This window comes from Mustelus asterias, chromosome 21, assembly GCF_964213995.1.
Source record: "Mustelus asterias chromosome 21, sMusAst1.hap1.1, whole genome shotgun sequence".
In the NCBI taxonomy this organism is placed as follows: domain Eukaryota; kingdom Metazoa; phylum Chordata; class Chondrichthyes; order Carcharhiniformes; family Triakidae; genus Mustelus; species Mustelus asterias.
In genome coordinates, this window is record NC_135821.1 from 81,780,408 (window position 1) to 81,797,796 (window position 17,389).

Below are 17,389 nucleotides of genomic sequence, written 5' to 3' on the forward strand. Positions count from 1 at the left end.
ATGTGACTAAACACGTTGACGAAAGAAAAGTTGTAGATGTGGTTTACATGGACTTCAACAAGGCATTCGATAAGGTCCCCCATGCAAGACTTCTCGAGAAAGTGAGAAGGCATGGGATCCAAGGGGCTGTTGCCTTGTGGATCCAGAACTGGCTTGCCTGCAGAAGGCAGAGAGTGGTTGTAGATGGGTCTTTTTCTGAATGGAGGTCGGTCACCAGTGGAGTGCCCCAGGAATCTGTTCTGGGACCCTTGCTGTTTGTCATTTTCATAAATGACCTGGATGAGGAAGTGGAGGGATGGGTTGGTAAGTTTGCCGACGACACGAAGGTTGGTGGTGTTGTGGATAGTTTGGAGGGATGTCAGAAGCTGCAGACAGGATGCAAGACTGGGCGGAGAAGTGGCAGATGGACTTCAATCCGGATAAATGTGCAGTGGTACATTTTGGCAGGTCAAATGGGATGAAGGAGTATAATATCAAGGGTAAGACTCTTAGCAGTGTAGAGGATCAGAAGGACCTTGGGGTCCGGGTCCATAGGACTCTGAAATCAGCCTCGCAGGTAGAGGAGGTGGTTAAGAAGGCATATGGTGTGCTGGCCTTCATCAATTGAGGGATTGAGTTTAGGAGTCGGGAGATAATGATGCAGCTTTCTAAGACCCTGTCAGACCCCACTTTGATAAAGCTGTGACGAGGTTTTGTGAAGGGGAGGTTGTGTCTCACGAACTTGATCGAATTTTTCGAGGAAGTGACCAAGATGATTGATGAGGGTAGGACAGTGGATGTTGTCTACATGGACTTCAGTATGGCCTTTGACAAGGTCCCTCATGGCAGACTGGTGCAGAAGGTGAAGTCGCATGGGATCAGAGGTGAGCTGGCAAGGTGGATACAAAACTGGCTCGGTCAAAGAATGATGTGGAGATGCCGGCGTTGGACTGGGGTAAACACAGTAAGAAGTTTAACAACACCAGGTTAAAGTCCAACAGGTTTATTTGGTAGCAAAAGCCACACAAGCTTTCGGAGCTGCAAGCCCCTTCTTCAGGTGAGTGGGAATTCTGTTCACAAACAGAGCATATAAAGACACAAACTCAATTTACATGAATAATGGTTGGAATGCGAATACTTACAACTAATCAAGTCTTTAAGAAACAAAACAACATGACTGGAGAGCGCATCAAGACAGGCTAAAAAGATGTGTATTGTCTCCAGACAAGACAGCCAGTGAAACTCTGTGGGGGTTACAAATAGTGGGACATGAACCCAATATCCCGGTTGAGGCCGTCCTCGTGTGTGCGGAACTTGGCTATCAGTTTCTGCTCAGCGACTCTGCGTCGTCGTGTATCGCGAAGGCCGCCTTGGAGAACGCTTACCCGAATATCAGAGGCCGAATGCCCGTGACCGCTGAAGTGCTCCCCAACAGGAAGAGAACAGTCTTGCCTGGTGATTGTCGAGCGGTGTTCAATCATCCGTTGTCGCAGCGTCTGCATAGTTTCCCCAATGTACCATGCCTCGGGACATCCTTTCTTGCAGCGTATCAGGTAGACAACGTTGGCCGAGTTGCAAGAGTATGTACCGTGTACCTGGTGGATGGTGTTCTCACGTGAGATGATGGCATCTGTGTCGATGATCCGGCACGTCTTGCAGAGGTTGCTGTGGCAGGGTTGTGTGGTGTCATGGTCACTGTTCTCCTGAAGGCTGGGTAGTTTGCTGCGGACAATGGTCTGTTTGATGTTGTGCGGTTGTTTGAAGGCAAGAAGTGGGGGTGTGGGGATGGATGGCCTTGGCGAGATGTTCGTCTTCATCAATGACATGTTGAAGGCTCCGGAGGAGATGCCGTAGCTTCTCCGCTCCGGGGAAGTACTGGACAACGAAGGGTACTCTGTCCACTGTGTCCCGTGTTTGTCTTCTGAGGAGGTCGGTGCGGTTTTTCGCTGTGGCGCATTGGAACGGTTGATCAATGAGTCGAGCGCCATATCCTGTTCTTAAGAGGGCATCTTTCAGCGTCTGGAGGTGTCTGTTGCGATCCTCCTCATCCGAGCAGATCCTGTGTATACGGAGGGCTTGTCCGTAGGGGATGGCTTCTTTTACGTGTTTAGGGTGGAAGCTGGAGAAGTGGAGCATCGTGAGGTTATCCGTGGACGGTCACCTCAGCACCTCACTGTACCGCAAGCCCACGGATAACCTCACGATGCTCCACTTCTCCAGCTTCCACCCTAAACACGTAAAAGAAGCCATCCCTACGGACAAGCCCTCCGTATATACAGGATCTGCTCGGATGAGGAGGATCGCAACAGACACCTCCAGACGCTGAAAGATGCCCTCATAAGAACAGGATATGGCGCTCGACTCTTTGATCAACAGTTCCAACGCGCCACAGCGAAAAACCGCACCGACCTCCTCAGAAGACAAACACGGGACACAGTGGACAGAGTACCCTTCGTTGTCCAGTACTTCCCCGGAGCGGAGAAGCTACGGCATCTCCTCCGGAGCCTTCAACATGTCATTGATGAAGACGAACATCTCGCCAAGGCCATCCATCCCCACACCCCCACTTCTTGCCTTCAAACAACCGCACAACATCAAACAGACCATTGTCCGCAGCAAACTACCCAGCCTTCAGGAGAACAGTGACCATGACACCACACAACCCTGCCACAGCAACCTCTGCAAGACGTGCCGGATCATCGACACAGATGCCATCATCTCACGTGAGAACACCATCCACCAGGTACACGGTACATACTCTTGCAACTCGGCCAACGTTGTCTACCTGATACGCTGCAAGAAAGGATGTCCCGAGGCATGGTACATTGGGGAAACTATGCAGACTCTGCGACAACGGATGAATGAACACCGCTCGACAATCACCAGGCAAGACTGTTCTCTTCCTGTTGGGGAGCACTTCAGCGGTCACGGGCATTCGGCCTCTGATATTCGGGTAAGCGTTCTCCAAGGCGGCCTTCGCGACACACGACGGCACAGAGTCGCTGAGCAGAAACTGATAGCCAAGTTCCGCACACACGAGGACGGCCTCAACCGGGATATTGGGTTCATGTCCCACTACTTGTAACCCCCACAGAGTTTCACTGGCTGTCTTGTCTGGAGACAATACACATCTTTTTAGCCTGTCTTGATGCTCTCTCCAGTCATGTTGTTTTGTTTCTTAAAGACTTGATTAGTTGCAAGTATTCGCATTCCAACCATTATTCATGTAAATTAAGTTTGTGTCTTTATATGCTCTGTTTGTGAACAGAATTCCCACTCACCTGAAGAAGGGGCTTGCAGCTCCGAAAGCTTGTGTGGCTTTTGCTACCAAATAAACCTGTTGGACTTTAACCTGGTGTTGTTAAACTTCTTACTCGGTCAAAGAAGACAGAGGGTAGCAGTGGAAGGGTGTGTTTCTGAATGGAGGGCTGTGATAAGTGGCGTTCCTCAGGGATCAGTGCTGGGACCATGTTTTGGAGGAAAATGTAACTGGTTTGATTAGTAAATTTGCGGACGACACAAAGGTTGGTGGATTTGCGGATCGCGATGAGGGCCATCAGAGGATACAACAGGATATAGATCGGTTGGAGACTTGGGCGGAGAGATGGCAGATGGAGTTTAATCTGGACAAATGTGAGGTAATGCATTTTGGAAGGTCTAATACAGATAGGAAATATACAGTAAATGGCAGAACCCTTAAGAGTATTGACACGCAAAGTAATCTGGGTGTACAGGTACATAGGTCACTGAAAGTGGCAATGCAGGTGGAGAAGGTAGTCAAGAAGGCATACGGCATGCTTGCCTTCATCGGCTGGGGCATCGAGTTTAAAAATTGACAAGTCATGTTGCAGCTTTATCGAACCTTATTAGGCCCCACTTGGAATATAGTGTTCGATTCTGGTCGCCACACTACCAGAAGGATGTGGAGGCTTTGGAGAGGGTACAGAAAAGATTTACCAGGATGTTGCCTGGTATGGAGGGCATTAGCTATGAGGAGAGGTTGGAGAAACTTTGTTTGTTCTCACTGGAACGACGGAGGTTGAGGGGCGACCTGATAGGAGTCTACAAGATTATGAGAGGCATGGACAGAGTGGATAGTCAGAAGCTTTTTCTCAGGGTGGAAGAGTCAATTACTAGGGGGCACAGGTTTAAGGTGCGAGGGGCAAGTTTTAAAGGAGATGTACAAGGCAGATTTTTTACACAGAGAGTAGTGGGTGCCTGGAACTCGTTGCCGGAGGTAGTGAAAGCGGATACGATAGTGACTTTTAAGGGGCGTCTCGACAAATACATGTATAAAATGGGAATAGAGGGATATGGTCCCCGGAAGGGTAGGGGTTTTTAGTTCAGTCGGGCAGCATGGTCGGTGCAGGCTTGGAGGGCTGAAGGGCCTGTTCCTGTGCTGTAATTTTGTTTGTTCTTTGTGGATGCAGAGATCCTTCAGCATGATCTGGACAGGTTGGGTGAGTATGCTAATCAATAGCAGATGCAGTATAATTTGGATAAATGTGAGGTTATTTACTTTGGAAGCAAAAACAAGAAGGCAGATTGCGACCTGAATGTTGGCCTTCATTGCGAGAGGTTTCGAGTACAGGAGTAGGGAGGTGTTGCAATTATACAGGGCCTTGGTGAGGCCACACCTAGAGTATTGTGTGCAGTTTTGGTCTCCTTTTCTGAGGGGGAATGCTCTTGCTCTCGAGGGAGTGCAGCGAAGGTTTACCAGGCTGATTCCAGGGATGGTAAAGTGGTGAGCCTGTGGAATTCATTACCACAGGAAGTAGTTGATGCCAAAACATTGAATGTATTCAAGCGGTGGCTCGATATAGCACTTGGGGTGAATGGGATCAAAGGTTATGGGAGAAAGCAGGATTAGGCTATTGAGTTGGACAATCAGTCATGATCATGATGAGTGGCGGAGCAGGCTCGAAGGGCCAAAAGGCCTCCTCCTGCTCCTATCTTCTATGTTTCTATGTTTATGTTTCTAACACTTCCTCATAATGATGAGTTGCTCTAGAGGGTTTACATATGCCTCCGAGATACCATCAATCAATCCCCTTTGTGAATACTCATGCAAAGTACTCATAACGGGGACAATTCTCCCAAAAAAGTACTAAGCGTTGAATTCACGGAAAAAAAGGTGTAAATCACAATTGTTTTTTCAGTGGGAGTTCAGACTCGAATCTCCCACACTCTGTGCACTGCAGAGGTCACAATCGTGAATATCATTAAAAGCTCAGGGGGGCGGGGCCTATTCACACCAAAGTCTGACAGTTCCGGAACTCTGCACATGTACAGTGGCCCAAACTGTCAGCCACCTGTTTGCTGGACACTGGCCAGCCCGGGCCCGCCACAGTGCTGACCCTCCATCTCCCCTGACCTGATCGCGGCCTCCATGACCATTCCTGGGACAGCCCCGACCCCCTTCCCATCCTGAAGCACCCTAATCTCCAGCCCCCCACCAGCAGTGACGATCCCCCCACCCCACCACCCCAGCAGACTCCCCTCACGGGAAACAGGCCGTCTCTGGCAGACACCCACAGCCCGCCCTGATCACTGACCTCTCTCCAACCCCGACAGATCCTGTCTGCAGAGTGGCAGCGGGACCCCCCACCCCCACTGATCGCCCCCTAGGCCCTGCCCCCTTGGCACTGCCCCATGCCAGGTGGGCTGTGCCAAAGTGCCCCCTGGGCCTGGGCACTTTGCACCTTGGGCAGTGCTGGGGGCATAGGCTGGCATTGCCAGGGTGCCTACCGCACCCCGCCGCTCGTCTCCTTGGGGACCGCGATTGCCCCCTTCACTCCAGCAGGGTCTTCCGCTAGTTCCCCGAAGGTGGGCAGCTACTCTAAACCTTGCCGGAGTGAAATACACCAGGCGGGGTGGGTGATGCTGTCGGGCCTGGAGAATTCAGTCTCAGGCCCGATAATTACACTTAAATGACATTAAAATAAGATTTAAATAACTTAACTGGTTTTCCCGCCGGTTTCTTGCTTGGTCCCGACTGCGCCGAATATCCGTTGCTGGGAGATGCGCTTCAGGAACACATGTGAATCCTGCGAATCGGCGCACGTGTGAATCTTCCGGCCTGACCCGCCAAAACATTAGCAGGCGCAATGGAAGAATAGCCTTCTCAGGATCTCACACACTTCCTTTGGTTCTACAAATAATTTCCCTCCTTTGTCCTTGAGTGGACCAACTCTTTCTCTAGCTACCCTCTTGTTCCTAATATATGTATAAAATGCCTTGGGATTCTCCTTAATTGTACCTGCCAAGCTCATTTCATGACCCTTTTTTGCCCTAACTCTGTTTTGAGTTTTTTCTACTTTCCCTACATTCATCAAGTGCTTCATCTGTTTTTAGTTGCCGAGACCTCATGTCTGCATCCTTTTTTTTTGACGAGACTCACAATTTTCCTGGTCATCCACGATTCCTGAACCCTGCCTTTCCTGTCCTTCCTCTTTACAGGCACATGCCTGTCCTACACTTCGATCATCTGCTCCTTAAAAGACTTCCACATGCCAAATGTGGATTTACCCTCAAACAGCCTCTCCCAAACAACAGCCTCCAAATCCTGCCTAATGCGGTTGTAGTTAGCCTTCCCCCAATTTAGCACCTCAACCCGAGGACAACACACATCCTTTTCCATCGGTATTCAAAAGCTTACGGAATTGTGGTCACTGTTTTTCTGAGCTCTACCCAGCCTGCTCTTTCTTTCAGCTAGCCTGGCCTTGGTCCCATGCTCATCCTCAGTCTCTACATTTGCTGGCCTGCTGTTCTGATTCCCACCCTCTTGCCACACTAGTTTAAACCCACCTGAACTACACTAGCAAACCTCCCAGCCAGGATATCAGTGTCCCTCCAGTTCAGGTGTAACCTGTCCTTCTTGTACAGGCCCCACGTTCCCTAGAAGACATCCCAATGATCCACAAACCTGAAGTCCTTCCTCCTGCACCAGTTCTTTAGTCATGTGTTCAGCTGCACTATCTCCCTGTTCCCAGCCTCACTAGCACTTGTATGTTATGGCATTTCAAGTGCTCATCTAAATGCTTCTTAAATGTTGTGAGGGTTCCCTCCTCTCCCACCCTTTCAAGCAGTGAGTTCCAGATTCCCACCACCCTCTGGGTGAAAATGTTTTTCCTCAAATCTCCTCTAAATCTTCTGCCTCTTACCTTAAATCCAGTCCCCCAACCCCCTTCCCGGTTATTGACCACTCTACTAAGGGGAAAATTTTCTTCCTAACTATGTCCCTCATAATTTTGTACACCTTGATCAGGTCCCCCCTCAGTTTTCTCTGCTCTAAGGAAAACAACACCAACCTAACCAGCCTCTCTTCATAGCTGAAAAGCTCCAGCCCAGGCCACATCCTGGTGAATCTCCTCTGTATCCTCCCCAATGCGATCACATTCCTATAGTATGGTGACCAAAACTGCATGCAGTACTCGAGCTGTGGCCTCATCAGCGTTTTATACAGCTCCATCATAACCTCCCTGCTCTTGCAATCTATGCCTCAGCTTATAAAGGCAAGTATCTCATATGCCTTCTTAACCACCTTATCTACCTGTCCTGCTGCCTTCAGGCTTCATGGACATCACCCTGGTCCTCTGTACTTCCTAGCATCCGACCATTCATTGCGTATTCCATTGTGTTGTTTGTCCTTTCAAAATGACCTCTCACTTTTCAGGATTAAATTCTGTCTGCCACTGTTCTGACCATCTGACCAGCCTGTCTGGTAGAGGCAGCCGAGGGACTTCACTGGTGCATTCTGGAAGAAGTTGGACCAGCAACATCTACTAATAAGTGGGAAGCGGAAGATCTGGTGTCAAGAAGCCCGAAACACTACATTAGTGTTTCCCTCCCTCCCTCGTCCTCTAACCAAAAAAAAGGCCACTGTGAGAAGGTAAAAGTGAAGGTGAGAGATTAATAAATTTTCTTAAATAATTTCGTTGTTGCTAGAAATGTCAGTCAGTGGGGTTAAGTGCTGCACTTGTGAGATGTGGGAGATCCGTGACGCTGCTGCAGGAAGTGCACCCAATTGCAGTTCCATATAGAACGCATGGATAGGTTGGAGCAGCAGTTGGATGCACTTAGGAGCATGAAGGAGGCGGAAAGCATCATAGATAGGAGCTTTAGAGATGTGGTCACACCCAAGGTACAGGCAGATAGATGGGTGACTGCTAGAAGGGGCAGGCAGTCAGTGCAGGAATCCCCTGTGGTCGTCCCACTCTCTAACAAGAATACCGTTTTGGATACTGTTGGGGGGGGAATGGCCTATTGGAGGATAACAGCAGCAGCCAGAGCAGTGGCATGACGGCTGGCTCTGTCGTTAAACAGGGAGGGACTAAGAGCACTAGAGCAATAGTTATAGGGGACTCTATAGTTATGGGTGCAGATAGGCGTTTCTGTGGACGTGAGACTCCAGGATGTTATGTTGCCTCCCTGGTGCCAGGGTCCAGGATGTCTCTGAACGAGCAGAAAGCATTCTGAATGGAGAGGGTGAACAGCCCAAGGTCGTGGTACATATTGGTACTAACGACATAGGTAGGAAGGTTGACGAGATCCTGCAGCAGCAGTTTAAGGAGTTAGGTAGAAAGTTAAAAAACAGGGTCTCTAGGGTTGTAATCTCAGGATTGCTCCCTGTGCCACGTGCCAGTGAAGCTAGCAATAGGAAGATAGTACAGCTCAACACATGGCTACATAGGCTGGTGTAGGAGGGAGGGATTCAGATATCTGGACCATTGGGATATCTTCCAGGTGGGACCTGTACAAGAAGGACTGGAAGGGCATCTAAACTGGAAGGGCATAAATATTCTGGCTGGGAGGTTTGCTAGTGTCACACGGGAGGATTTAAATTAGTTTGGCAGGGGGGTGGGAACCAAAGCAAAGGGGAATTAACTGAAGGGGAACTAGAGAGTAGGACCTGTAAGACTCAGAGAAAGAGCAGGCAGGGTGTGATTGCTAATCAAAGAGGGTCTGGTGGACTGAAGTGCATTTGTTTCAATGCAAGAAGCATAACAGGTAAGGCAGATGAACTTAGAGCTTGGATTAGTACTTGAAACTATGATGTTGCTATTACAGAGACCTGGTTAACGGAAGGACAGGATTGGCAGCTAGTCACAATGTTAGGGGTTTACTATTGGCTGCCCAACAGTCACTGGGAGATAGAGGAACAGATATGTAGGCAGATTTTGGCAAGGTGTAAAAGTAACAGGGTTGTTGTGGTGGGAGATTTTAACTTCCCCTATATTGACTGGGACTCACTTGGTGCTAGGGGCATGAATGGAGCAGAGTTTGTGGGCATGAATGGAGCAGAGTTTGTAAGGAGCATCCAGGAGTGTTTCTTGAAGCAGTATGTAGATAGTCCAACTAGGGAAAGGGCTGTACTGGACCTGGTATTGGGGAATGAGCCTGGCCAGGTGGTCGACGTTTCAGTAGGGGAGCAGCTCGGGAACAGTGATCACAATTCAGTAACCTTTAAGGTACTGATGGATAAAGATAAGTGTAGTCCTCCAAGTGAAGATGCTAAATCGGGGGAAGGCTAATTGCCACAATATTAGGCAGGAACTGAAGAATGTAGATTGGGGGCAGATGTTCGAGGGCAAATCAACATCTGGCATGTGGGAGGCTTTCAAGTGTAAGTTGATAGGGATTCAGGACCAGCACATTCCTGTAAGGATGAAGGATAAGTATGGCAAGTTTCGGGAACCTTGGATAATGATGGGTATTGTGGGTCTAGTCAAAGAGAAAAAGGAAGCATTTGTTAAGGCTAGGAGGCTGGGAACACGCGAAGCAAGTGTGGAATACAAGGAAGGTAGAAAGAAACGTAAGCAAGGAGTAAGGAGGGCTAAAAATAGTCACGAAAAATCATTGGCCAGCAGGATTAAGGAAAATCCCAAGGCTTTTTATACAAAAATAAAGAGCAAGATAGTAACCAGGGAGAGGGTTGGCCCACTCAAGGGCACAGGAGGGAATCTCTGCGTGGAGCCAGAGGAGATGGGCGAGGTATTAAATGAGTACTTTGCGTCAGTATTCACCAAAGAGAAGGACTTGGTGGATGATGACTCTGGGGAAGGGGGGGAATCTGAGTCACGTTGAGATCAAAAAGGAGGTATTGAGGTTCATGAGAAACATTAAGGTAGACAAGTCCCCAGGGCCTGATTGGATATACCCCAGAATACTGAGAGAGGCAAGGGAGGAAATTGCTGGGGCCTTGAGAGAAATCTTTGTATCATCACTGGCTACAGAGGTGGTCATGACATGGAGATGCCGGCGTTGGACTGGGGTAAACACAGTAAGAAGTCTCATAACACCAGGTTAAAGTTCAGCAGGTTTATTTGGTAGCAAAAGCCACTAGCTTTCGGCTCCGAAAGCTAGTGGCTTTTGCTACCAAATAAACCTGTTGGACTTTAACCTGGTGTTGTGAGACATCTTACAGAGGTGGTCCCAGAGGATTGGAGAATAGCCAATGTTGTTCCTTTGTTTAAGAAGAGTAACAAGAATAATCCAGATAATTCCAGGCCAGTGAGCCTTACGTCAGTGGGAGAGAAACTTTGGAGAGGATTATTTGAGACAGGATTTACTCCCACTTGGAAATAAATGAACATATTCCCGAGCGGCAACATGGTTTTGTGAAGGGGAGGTCGTGTCTCATTAACTTGATCGAGTTTTTCAAGGAAGTGACAAAGATGATTGATGAGGGTAGGGAGTGGATGTTGTCTACATGAACTTCAGTAAGGCCTTTGACAAGGACCCTCATGGCAGACTGGTGCAGAAGGTGAAGTCGCACGGGATCAGAGGTGAGCTGTCAAGATGGATACAAAACTGGCTCGGTCATAGAGACAGAGGGTAGCAGTAGAAGGCTGCATTTCTGAATGGAGGGCTGTGACCAGTTGCGTTCCTCAGGGATCAGTGCTGGGACCTTTGCTGTTTGTAATATATGTAAATGATTTGGAGGAAAATGTAACTGGTTTGATTAGTAAGTTTGCAGACGACACAAAGGTTGGTAGATTTGCAGATAGTGATGAGGACCATCAGAGGATACAGCAGGATATAGATCAGTTGGAGACTTGGGCTGAGAGATGGCAGATGGAATTTAATCCGGACAAATGTGAGGTAATGCATTTCGGAAGGTCTAATAAAGATAGGAAATATACAATAAATGGCAGAACCCTTGAGACTACTGATAGGCAGAGGGATCTGGGTGTACAGGTACATAGGTCACTGAAAATGGCAAAGCAGGTGGAGAAGGTAGTCAAGAAGGCATATGGCATGTTTGTCTTCATCGGCCGGGGCATTGAGTTTAAAAATTGGCAAGTCATGTTGCAGCTTTATAGAACCTTAGTTAGGCCGCACTTGGAATATAGTGTTCAATTTTGATCGCCACACCACCAGAAGGATGTGGAGGCTTTGGAAGGGTACAGAAAAGATTTACCAGGATGTTGCCTGGTATGGAGGACATTAGCTTTGAAGAGAGGTTGGAGAAACTTGGTTTGTTCTCACTGGAACGACGGAGGCTGAGAGATGACCTAATAGAAGTCTACAAAATTATGAGGGGCATGGACAGAGTGGATAGTCAGAAGCTTTTTCCCAGGGTGGAAGCGTCAATTACTAGGAGGCATAAGTTTAAAATGCGAGGAATAGGTTTAAAGGAGATGTACGAGGCAAGTTTTTTTTACAGAGGGTGGTGGGTGCCTGGAACCCACTGCCGGGGTGGGGGGGGGGAGGTAGTGGAAGCGGATACGATAGTGATTTTTAAGGGGCATCTGGACAAATACATGAATAGGATGGGAATAGAGGGTTATGGTTCCCGGAAAGGGAGAGGGTTTTAGTTCAGTTGGGTAGCATGTTTGGTGCAGGCTTGGAGGGCCGAAGGGCCTGTTCCTGGGCTGTAATTTTCTTTGTTCTTTGTCTATATCACCTTGTATTCCAAGTCTTCCGAGTGTAAGGGCTTTCATAGTCAGAAGGGGAGAACAAAACAAGTAATCAAAAATATCTTCTTTTCTTCCCCATAAGCGGTTTCAAAGTATATAAAATTTTTAAAATTCATTCATGGGACATGGACGTCGCTGGCTGGCTAACATTTGTTTCCCATCCTTAGTTGCCCCTATGGCAGTTGAGAATCAAGCACATTGCTGTGGGTCTGGAGTCACATGTAGGCCAGACCAGATAAGTATGGCAGATTTCCTTTCCTAAAGGTTATTCGTGAACCAGATGGGTTTTTATGACAATGAACAATGGTTTCATGGTCATTAGTAGATTGTTAATTCCAGATATTTTTTATTGAATTCAAATTCCACCATCTGACATGGTGGGATTCGAACCCAGGTCCCCAGAACAAGTATATGAACTGGGCATGTCTTTTTTGGGAAGTGAGCACATAAAAATAAAACAGCAGTGACAATGAACAAAAATGGCTCTGTTCCAGAGATATAAAAATATTTTAATGAAAGTTACATGAAAAAAAGCAATTGTAACAAAAATACAAAGCTCTGATCATTTTAACAGACACTGGGGGAGGCAAAAAGAATAGTTTAATTCATTTTACTCTCTGAATTTCCACTTATACAGTATGAATATGCTTTCCCCAAAACAATTCTGTCTCGGAGTAGTTTAAAGAAGGCATAATAATTACTGAAGAGAATTAATGCCAAAGATATTGTTTGATGCCATTTTTCTGAGCAAATTAATGAGTACAATTGATAGAGGATGATGACTCCTTCTATAATGATAAGAATGTTCAAAATCCTCAATGGTTTACTGAAGAAAAACTGCAAAGAGATGAAACAAATATAAGAGAATTTATCTAAATCTAACACATTAATTAATCAATTAGAAGTTCAGATTAGAATCACTGCTGGCTATGGGGAATACCCAGCAGGCCAAGCAGCATTTGTGAAAATAAAGAGAGTTACCATTTCAAATCAATAACACTTTGTTAAAACTGATGAGAACCATAAAGATAATAGGCTTTGAGCAAGGGAAGGTGGTGTGGGTGGGATGGTGGTGGAAGGGAGGAAAGAAAAACGAGAGGAATTCAGGGAGTTGGGAAATAGGCTAAAAGGTAGGGCCTTCAGGGTGGCAATCTCTGGGCTGCTCCCAATGCCTAGGGCCAGTGAGGCTAGGAATAGGGAGATAGTACAATTGAACGCTTGGCGAAAGGACTGGTCCAGGAGGGAGGGCTTCATATTCCTGGATCACTGGGAAGTTTTCAAGAGAGGAGGACAGCTGTACAAGAAGGATGGGTCACAACTAAATTGGAAGGGCGCGAATATCCTGGCTGGGAGTTTTGCTAGTGCAGTTCGGGTGGGTTTAAACTAATATGGCAGGGGGGTGGGGATCAAAAAATTAGGTCTACAAGTGTAGAGGCTGGGGACGAGCTTGGGGCCAGGACAAGGCTGGCAAAGAAGAAGAGCACTCTGGGGGAGGATGACCTCACTGGGCCTGGAGGTCTGGAGTGCATCTACTTCAATGCAAGGAGCGTAGCAGGTAAGACAGACGAACGTAGGGCCTTAATGCTTACGAGGAATTTGGATGTGGTTGCGGTGACAGAGACCTGGTTGAAAGAGGGACAGGACTGGCAACTGAATATTCCGGGGTACAAGTGTTTTAGGTGAGACAGAGGAGGGGCCAAAATAGGTGGGGGAGTAGCAGTATTAGTTAGAGAGCATATTACAGCGGTGCAGAGGGAGGACGATTCAGAGGGGTCGTGTAACGAGTCACTGTGGGTGGAGCTCAGAAACAGGAAGGGCGCAGTCACTATGTTGGGGGTATACTACAGGCCCCCCAACAGCCCAAGGGAAGTGGAAGAACGGATATGTCAGGAGATAATGGATAGGTGCAGGAAAAATAGGGTTGTTGTAGTGGGAGACTTCAATTTCCCTGGTATAGACTGGAAATCGCGTAGGGCTGGGAGTCTGAATGGGGAGGCATTTGTAAAATACGTACAGGAAGGTTCTTTGGAACAATATGTAGATAGCCCGACTAGAGAGGGGGCTATACTGGACCTAGTACTGGGGAATGAGCCCGGTCAGGTCTTCAAAGTTTCGGTAGGGGAACATGTGGCAAATAGTGACCACAATTCTGTTAGCTTTAGGATAGTGATGGAAAAGGATGAGTGGTGTCCCAAGGGTAAGGTGTTGGATTGGGGAAAGGCTAACTTTAGTGGGATTAGGCAGAAATTGGCAGCTGTTGATTGGGAGAGGCTGTTTGAGGGTAAATCCACATCTGGCACGTGGGAGTCTTTTAAGGAACAGTTGTTAGGGCTGCAGGATAGGCATGTGCCTGTAAAAAAGGATAGGAAGGGTAGGATTCGAGAACCGTGGATAACCAGGGAAATTGAGGGATTGGTCAAAAAGAAAAGAGAGGAGTACGTTAGGTCCAGGCAGCTAAAAACGGAGGGAGCTCTGGAGGAATACAAAGAAAGTAGGAAAGAACACAAATGAGGAATTAGAAGGGCAAAAAGGGGTCACGAAATGTCCTTGGCAGACAGGATTAAGGAGAATCCCAAGGCATTTTATTCATACGTTAGGAACAAAAGGGTTATCAGGGAAAAAATCGGACCTCTCATGGACAAAAGTGGGGAATTATGCTTGGAGCCCAAAGAAGTAGGGGAGATCCTAAATGAATACTTTGCGTCGGTATTCACAAAGGAGAGGGATGTGTTGACTGGGAGTGTCTCGGAGGGGAGTGTTGACCCATTAGAGAAAATCTCCATTACAAGGGAGGAAGTGTTAGGTTTTTTTAGGGAATATAAAGACTGACAAATCCCCAGGGCCTGATGGAATCTACCCAAGGCTGTTCAGGGAGACGAGAGATGAAATCGCTGGGCCTCTGACGCAAATCTTTGTCTCGTCACTGGACACAGGTGAGGTCCCAGAGGATTGGCGGATAGCTAATGTGGTCCCGTTATTTAAGAAGGGTAGGAAGGGTAACCTGGGAAGTTATAGGCCGGTGAGCTTGACGTCCGTGGGAGGGAAGTTGTTGGAGAGGATTCTTAGAGATAGGATGTATGCGCATTTAGAAAGGAATAAACTCATTAACAATAGTTAGCATGGTTTTGTGAGAGGGAGGTCATGCCTCACTAACCTGGTGGAGTTTTTTGAAGAAGTAACTAGAATGGTTGACGAGGGAAGGGCCGTGGATGCCGTCTATATGGACTTTAGTAAGGCGTTTGACAAAGTCCCTCATGGTAGGTTGGTGCAAAAGGTTGGATCTCATGGGATAAAGGGGGAGGTGGCTAGATGGGTGGAGAACTGGCTTGGTCACAGAAGACAGAGGGTGGTAGTGGAAGGGTCTTTTTCCGGCTGGATGCCTGTGACGAGTGGTGTTCCGCAGGGCTCTGTATTGGGACCTCTGCTGTTTGTGATTTATATAAACGATCTGGAAGAAGGTGTACCTGGGGTGATCAGTAAGTTTGCGGACGACACGAAAATGGCTGGACTTGCAGATAGTGAGGAACATTGTCAGAGGCTACAGAAGGATATAGATAGGCTGGAAATTTGGGCAAAGAAATGGCAGATGGAGTTCAATCCAGATAAATGCGAAGTGATGCATTTTGGTAGAACTAATGTCGGGGGGAGCTATACCATAAATGGCAGAACCATAAAGGATATAGATACGCAGAGGGATCTGGGTGTGCAAGTCCACAGATCCTTGAAGGTGACGTCACAGGTGGAGAAGGTAGTGAATAAGGCATATGGCATGCTTGCCTTTATAGGACGGGGCATAGAGTATAAAAGTTGGGGTCTGATGTTGCAGTTGTATAGAACATTGGTTCGGCCGCATTTGGAATACTGCGCCCAGTTCTGGTCGCCACACTACCAGAAGGACGTGGAGGCTTTAGAGAGAGTGCAGAGGAGGTTTACCAGGATGTTGCCTGGTATGGAGGGGCTTAGTTATGAGGAGAGATTGGGTAAACTGGGGTTTTTCTCACTGGAAAGACAGAGGATTAGGGGTGACCTAATAGAGGTGTATCAAATTATGAGAGGTGAGGAGGGGGGAGGTTTAACACGGATATCAGAAGGACGTATTTTACACAGAGGGTGGTGGGGGCCTGGAATGCGCTGCCGGGCAAGGTGGTGGAGGCGGACACACTGGGAACGTTTAAGACTTATCTAGATAGCCACATGAACGGAGTGGGACTGGAGGGATACAAAAGAATGGTCTAGTGGGAGGCGAGGGAAGAGATTGCAGAGCCTCTGGCGATGATCTTTGCGTCGTCGATGGAAACGGGAGAGGTGCCGGAGGATTGGAGAATTGCGGATGTGGTTCCTATTTTCAAGAAGGGGAATAGGGATAGCCCAGGAAATTACTGACCGGTGAGTCTAACCTCAGTGGTTGATAAGCTGATGGAGAAGATCCTGGGGGACAAGATTTATGAGCATTTAGAGAGGTTTAATATGCTCAAGAATACCCAGCATGGCTTTGTCAAAGGCAGATCGTGCCTTACGAGCCTGGTGGAGTTCTTCGAAAATGTGACTAAGCACATTGACGAAGGGAAAGCGGTAGATGTGGTTTATATGGATTTTAGCAAGGCGTACGATAAGGTCCCCCATGCAAGGCTTCTAGAAAAAGTGAGAGGGCATGGGATCCAAGGGGCTGCTGCCCTGTGAATCCAGAACTGGCTTGCCCAAAGGAGGCAGAGAGTGGGTATAGATGGGTCTTTTTCTAATTGGAGGTCGGTCACCAGTGGTGTGCCCCAGGGTTCTGTTCTGGGACCCTTGCTGTTTGTCATTTTCATAAATGACCTGGATGAGGAAGTGGAGGGATGGGTTGGTAAGTTTGCCAACGACACGAAGGTTGGTGGGGTTGTGGATAGTCTGGAGGGATGCCAGAAGTCACAGAGGGACATAGATAGGATGCAAGACTGGGCGGAGAAGTGGCAGATGGACTTTAACCCAGATAAATGCGTCGTGGTCCATTTTGGCAGGTCAAATGGGATGAAGGAGTACAATATAAAGGGAAAGACTCTTAGTAGTGTAGAGGATCAGAAGGACCTTGGGGTCCGGGTCCATAGCTCTCTAAAATCGGCCCCGCAGGTGGAGGAGGTGGTTAAGAAGACGTATGGTGTGCTGGCCTTTATCAATCGAGGGATTGAGTTTAGGAGTCCGGGGATAATGATGCAGCTATATAAGACTCTCGTCAGACCCCACTTGGAGTACTGTGCTCAGTTCTGGTCGCCTCATTACAGGAAGGATGTGGAAAAGATTGAAAGGGTGCAGAGGAGATTTACAAGGATGTTGCCTGGATTGAGTGGCATGCCTTATGAGGATAGGCTGAGGGAGCTTGGTCTTTTCTCCTTGGAGAGACGTAGGATGAGAGGAGACCTAATAGAGGTATATAAGATGTTGAGAGGCATAGATCGGGTGGACTCTCAGAGGCTTTTTCCCAGGATGGAAATGGCTGCTACGAGAGGACACAG

At 47.8% G+C, this 17,389-nt stretch overlaps 1 protein-coding gene across 6 annotated transcripts in view; it reads right to left on the minus strand.

Moving 5' to 3' along the window:
- Window positions 1–12,375: 12,375 nt before the first annotated feature.
- tmem39b (transmembrane protein 39B) overlaps window positions 12,376–17,389 on the minus strand; it is a 173,684-nt gene continuing 168,670 nt past the window's right edge. For all 6 annotated transcript variants that reach the window (XR_013500466.1, XR_013500465.1, XM_078238369.1 and 3 more), the window contains one exon: window positions 12,376–12,737. Coding sequence is in view for 4 of the 6 variants with exons in the window: in XM_078238369.1 (XP_078094495.1) it covers window positions 12,501–12,737 (237 nt within the window). In the remaining 2 variants the exon portion in view is untranslated. The remainder of the gene's footprint in view (window positions 12,738–17,389) is intronic.